This window comes from Triticum aestivum, chromosome 3B (assembly GCF_018294505.1).
Source record: "Triticum aestivum cultivar Chinese Spring chromosome 3B, IWGSC CS RefSeq v2.1, whole genome shotgun sequence".
Taxonomy (NCBI): domain Eukaryota; kingdom Viridiplantae; phylum Streptophyta; class Magnoliopsida; order Poales; family Poaceae; genus Triticum; species Triticum aestivum.
Window position 1 is genome coordinate 558076157 of NC_057801.1, and position 5745 is coordinate 558081901.

Consider the following 5745-nt stretch of genomic DNA (forward strand, 5'->3'; position numbering starts at 1 on the left):
AGTTGCCCACAGCTAGGTGTTGGGTCGTCGGATGGCTATCACTTTGGAGCGGATAATAGCTTTCGGTGGCGGTTCTGGCCCTTGCTGGAGGAATTGGGTGGCTGTGGTTCCTCGACCGGGTTGTAGGTGTTTGGTTGGCGGCGTTTATCCTTGTTGTGCGGTCTTTCGGTCGGCCTTGGCTCTACAGCTAAAATCGCAAGGCATTGCGGTGGCGGTGGTGCAAAGCATCTTGGACGGTGCTACCCAATTCCTTCGAGGTGTGGAGATGTGAGATGATTAGATGAAAAAAAATCTTGCACGGCTCTTGCTGGGCCGGCGGCGTTGGCGCCTGTGGGTCTCATCCCCCTTCTTGGAGGCATCGTTGAGGTGAATTCGACATTTCCCTCGCTCGTGTGGATTTGGTTATTTTCTCTGGAGGAAAGCCTTGATTCAGTCGGATCGGCACGATGGCGGCGTACTCGACATTGCTCCTCTGTTGAGGGCATCGTGTTTGGAGACACGACTTCATTCATCACTGCTCTTCTCCGGTGTTGGCAGTGGTCCTATTCTGATTCCCGGCGGCGCTATGTACGACGGTCGCCGGTGCATCCGAGACGGCGTCTTCCTCGGATCGGAGCAAGTCCTGCCATTTGCATGCCACGTCCTCCGTGGCATTCAGGGTGGATGGTGCATCGACAAGCGAAGTTCAGTGGGATGAGTTGGTCTTCAGAGGTGCCGGTATGGGTCGAGACCCTGTATTGTTATCGGTTAGGGCAGGCGCTTGTGCTTTGTAGTGTTGTATGGTCGTTGGTGGCTGTCCCTAGACATGCATGTATGTGGTGTTCGTGCTACGCTCGTTGTTCGCAGCGAGTGGTAGTCTTCTTGTACTTACAATTCTGCCTTCTATAAAGCTATGGTATACCTAGGTGTATTCTAAAAAAAACGTGTACTAGACTTTTGGTGGAGCTTCACCTCCCATTCTCAACAAAGATAAACAAATTGATGAATGGGCTCCTCAAAAACCTAATCGGTGACCGTCAACAATGTAAATGAACCAAGCGTAAGAAAAGATTAACTAAACCAGACAACTCAGTCAAATCATTGTGCTAGCTAGCTGATCAAATCGTGGATGAGCCATCGCCAGTCATTGGAGTGGTGTGGCTGGTGTGCGCCTTGCAGGAAGCCGGGGTTATTATTGCATGCATATGCAGCATGCATGCTGCTGCTAGGAATCACACTAGTTGAATTGAAAATGACCGCGCAGCTACTCAAAAATCAAAAGGAGCTGGCTAGCTACTGTCATGCATGAGTACATGCGTATGCAGTATGCTAGCTACTAGAAATCACACTAGCCGCTATAGTTTGAAACTTAAACTGACCCTGCAGCTAATTAGAAAGAGCAGGCTAGCTAGCTTTTCACTGCCCCGTATACATGTGCGCAAGCTACGTTCATTCACGTTTTTGCGAGACCTTTGGTGGAGCTTCACCTCCCATTCTTGACAAAGGTAAATAAGCTTTTATTTTTGCGAGAAAACAAAGGTAAATAAGTTGATGAGTGGGCTCCTAATAAACCTAATCGGTGACGTCAACAATGTAACTCATCCAAGGGTTAGAAAAGATTAACTAAACCAGACAATTCAGTCAAATCGTTGTACTAGCTAGCTGATCCAAATGTGGATGAGCCACCGCCAGTCATCGGAGTGGTACGGTGTGGATGGTGCACCGTGCAGGAAGCCGGGGTTATTATTACGAGTACATGCGTAGAAATCACACTAGCTATAGTTTGAAACTTAAACTGACCGTGCAGCTAATTCGAAAGAGCAGGCTAGCTAGCTTTCCACTGCCCCGTATGCATGTGCGCGTGCTACGTTCATTCACGTTTTTGTCAACCTGCAAAGAAACTGAGTGTGCCACCTCGTTGCCAAAGAGGGTATGGGTGCTTCGCGGACGCAACTTCGCGGTAGTTTCCTTTATCACTGCCATTGCCATGAGATGAACCGGAGTCTCCTCCCTGTGTGTGTGTGTGTGTGTGTGTGTGTGTGTGTGTGTGTGTGTGTGTGTGTGTGTGCAGCTCATGCATGCTACGGCTGCTCGACACGTAGTGGGTTTTGGGGCGGCCCCACGTCGCTGCTGCGGTGCCCTCGGCCACTTAAACTCCTCCCTCCACCACTAGCGTGCTCTGTAGTTGTAGCTTGAGCCCCTTCAGAAAGAAGCACACCAAGCTAACAAGCTAGGAAGAACCTCTCCCTTGCATCCGACGAGCGAGTGACGGTGACTCCCCTCCATCTCCGGCCATCTTGCTAATGTCCTTTTCCTCTTCTTCTTTCCCCTCTTCTTCTTCTTCTTCTTCTTCTTCTTCTTTTATGTCGAATGGGGACATGAAATTAGAGAAGAAGAACCTAACCATAAGTTGTTGCTGATCTCGTCCTACTCCTACAGTCCTACCTAGCTTGGATCGATGTCCATGGACGGCAAGACCCCTGATCTGCTGCCTCTGAGCGCGGCCAAGAAGAAGATCCGGGATGCCGTCCCGCTGGCCTGCGGATGGGCGCTCCTCGACGCCTTCGCCACGGTCTGCGGCGTAGCAAGCGGCTACATTGCCGAGTACATCCATGTGTCGTGCAGCCAGGTAACTACCTACCCGTCACCCTTCGGATGTTTCACATCGCGACCGATCCATCATGCGCTAAGCTGGCATGGTGATCCTCTGCAGTCCTCCTTCATTCTGCCGTGCATCGAGCTGACGGACGAGGAGGCCGCCAGGCTAATCGCCCTCTGCGTCGGGATTCTGTGCTGCCCCCCATCCCAGGCGGCCGCGGTGGCGCTGGCGCTGCTGCTCCCATGCCAGCGTCGCCGGGCCCGCCGGACCCTCGCCTACCTCGCGCTGGTGGTCACCGTCCTCTTCCATTGCTTGTTCGCCAGCGCCGTCTGGGTCTTCCTCACCGCCGACCCAGGATACATCTTCGGCAGGATCTACTTCACCGCGGGCTTCTGCTTCTTCGTGGTGGGCGACCTCCTCAGCTTCCGGGCCCTTCTGGGAGGTGATGGGTGGGGCATGAAGTACGTAGCCTATTTCTTCTGATCATGTTCGTGGATCAGCTCATGAGGTACTACTGATGAGAGCGTAGTTCTAGGGCGTACTCTAGAGTATGCATTGATTCTGCTGTGACGACTGATATGGAGTAGTGCCATATTTGCGAATCTAGTAACTGGTGTAGTGTTAATTAGTATCCAGATCGACTCTAGTAGTAGTTACTCCATTTGGGCAATGCTTTGCTGGCTAGTATATAATTAGACTGGATGGATTGGTAGATTGCGGTTATCTTTGCTGTATTATTCAACCCTCTATGTATGCATGTGATCGTCAGACATGAGTTATATCTTATATAGGTCCAGCTTCGCTATAATTTGATGTTTCTGAAATTGCTGCTGCAGTGTATATCTATGCACACATTGTTGTTTCTGATGTTAAATTTTGTTTTTATTCATTCCGGCAACCGCTGGCTTGTCCTCTCGGCTGGGCTGCGTGGGGTGCTCTCAGCTGAGATTGAGTGACCCCCGTCCCGACCATGCTTGTGACCATGCAATCACAATTTGATGTATGGGACACCATGGTTTGAAATGCCCTCCTGCCGATTGAGGTTCTTTTTTTATGCTTTTACCTATGGAGATCCACACGCCGACACTTGACTTGTGGGAGCGCGCGGTTTCACCACAACGCCGCGCGTGTAGCCACATATGGCGGATGTAATACAAAAATAAAGAACGCAATGGTCCTCCTTGAACCTTCAAAAAATAAGTATCTTCTGATCGTGGAGTCGATATTTGGGTCACGAGTTATCAATCATCCAAAGAGTTGTGAAATTGTTTCACAACTTACACATCCCGGTACGCCTCAAACTAATGGGGTATCCGAAAGGCATAATTGAACTTTGTTGGATGTGGTTCAACTAAGAGAGAAATACATATTTCAACCTTCTCAACTTCTAGTTTAATTTAGAACCCCAACTCCAAATACGGTTAGGACACCGTTTGATTAGCCGCATAGGACGATTGGAGGGTGGTTCTACATGATGTAGCATCTAGGCTAACTAGTCAACGTTGATGGCAGCTAGGTCATAAAAGTAAAAGATATATTGATTGTCCCGCATATCATACCATAATCATATCCTTCCATCCTCTAACCCCCCCCCCCCCCCCCCTCTTTATATATCCATATTTTCTTCAACTTTAGTGCAATGTAGTCTCCTTCACCTTTGCCCATCCCACTGCATCGACCTCATCCGCACAAGTCCTTGGTCACACATGTTGCCACGAGCTCCTCCCCGCCCCGCCTATATGGGGTCCCATGCAACGCCACAAACCCCCCCCCCCCCCTGGTCCAGAGCTCCTCCACTTGGGAGTGTTGGGGCTTTGTGCCGAAGAAGACATGGATAACGACTCGCTAGCGTGGCCCGGCATGCCCCGGTTCTCTAGGGCCACTTTGGCCTCGTGTCATGCTAGCTCATGCATAGTATCACTAGTAGAGAAATAGTTACTCACAATAAAAAGTGGTGACACACCAGTTTCAATCCAGGCCATCACTGATTTTTTAAAATAGCAGTGGTGTTGGCATATTTCGCACACCCTATGTAATGCATTATTGGTGGCGTGGAAACAAATTGGTACACCATCAGTATGTGGGACCCAGTAGTCTGGGCGGGTTGCAAGATTAATGGTGGCGTGTCAAATTTTACCATGCAACCACTATTGTAAGGGGAAACCTTGTTTTTGCCCACTTTGCATATGCCACTCTAGAATTTGCCATTTCATTTTCGCCACTTTTAGCTTTTTACAATACATCACAATTGCAATTATGTGGCAAAAGCAAAAATTTCAGGAGTGACAATTGAGATACGGTGTCAAAAGCCAAGACTGTAAAAGTGAAACCGTTTTTTTTTTGCTTTTGCCAAAAAAAATGACATTTGTGATACATTGTCAAAAGGTAAGAGTGGCCAAATTGAGTTGTCAAATTCTAGAGTGGCATAAACAAAGTGGAAACAAAATTAGAGTGGCAATTTTTCCCCTATTTTAAATAGGTATGTTGTGTTACTTTTTGTTACGCCGCCAATATATTAAGGGTCCGAATAACTGCCACACGTGTGGCGTCGATAGGAACCCGCCCGCACGCCTCGTGCGGCATAGACGGGGATCGGCCCGCACGACCACGTCCGAGCGCACAAAAGCACGGCCCGCACGTCCGGTGTGTGGCAACCCCTCCCGCACTGCCCCGTCCGGGCCAGAAGACCGGCTGCCCGCACGACCCAGTCGATCCACGCCTCTGATCCATCCCCTCTCTCGTACGCCGCCATCGTCCCCCACCTCTCGAACCCCGACATCCGTCGCCGGCCATCCCTGGTTGCCATGGCAACCAGGGCAGATCCGTAGGGCGCTCCGACCCCAAACCACACCCTAACCCTTCCCATCCCCAGCCGCCCACTCCAATCCAGCCCTCCAGACACGATCAACTAAAACCAGGTGAAAAATCTCGATCTCGTCCTTCCCTCTCATCCTTAAGGCTGAAAATCTCCCAATCTTGTACTGGGTCCATACTATAGGGGTAGAACACTGCATGGTTCGGTGTATATTCGCAATTGCCAGGCAGAATACACCAGATTTGCCATGTACTACGTTTGAGGTTAACTTAGGTGCCTAGTTTAGGCACTTAAGTAGTTGGGTATGAAATGGATGAGTAGGAATCCCTAAAAAAGGGCAGGAAGGACGATT

At 49.9% G+C, this 5745-nt stretch overlaps 1 protein-coding gene across 2 annotated transcripts; it reads left to right on the forward strand.

The window, feature by feature from the left end:
- Positions 1 to 2129: 2129 nt before the first annotated feature.
- On the forward strand, positions 2130 to 3386 carry LOC123065718 (uncharacterized). 2 transcript variants are annotated; one of them, XM_044488949.1, is made up of 3 exons: positions 2130 to 2250; positions 2419 to 2608; positions 2693 to 3386. In XM_044488949.1, exons 2-3 carry the CDS (start codon positions 2438 to 2440, stop codon positions 3059 to 3061), a joined length of 540 nt encoding a protein of 179 aa, XP_044344884.1. In that variant the 5' UTR covers positions 2130 to 2250; positions 2419 to 2437; the 3' UTR covers positions 3062 to 3386. The 2 variants fall into 2 exon arrangements, with proteins under 2 accessions (XP_044344884.1, XP_044344883.1); XM_044488948.1 differs by having other exon boundaries at positions 2152 to 2284.
- The last annotated feature ends 2359 nt before the right edge of the window (positions 3387 to 5745 follow it).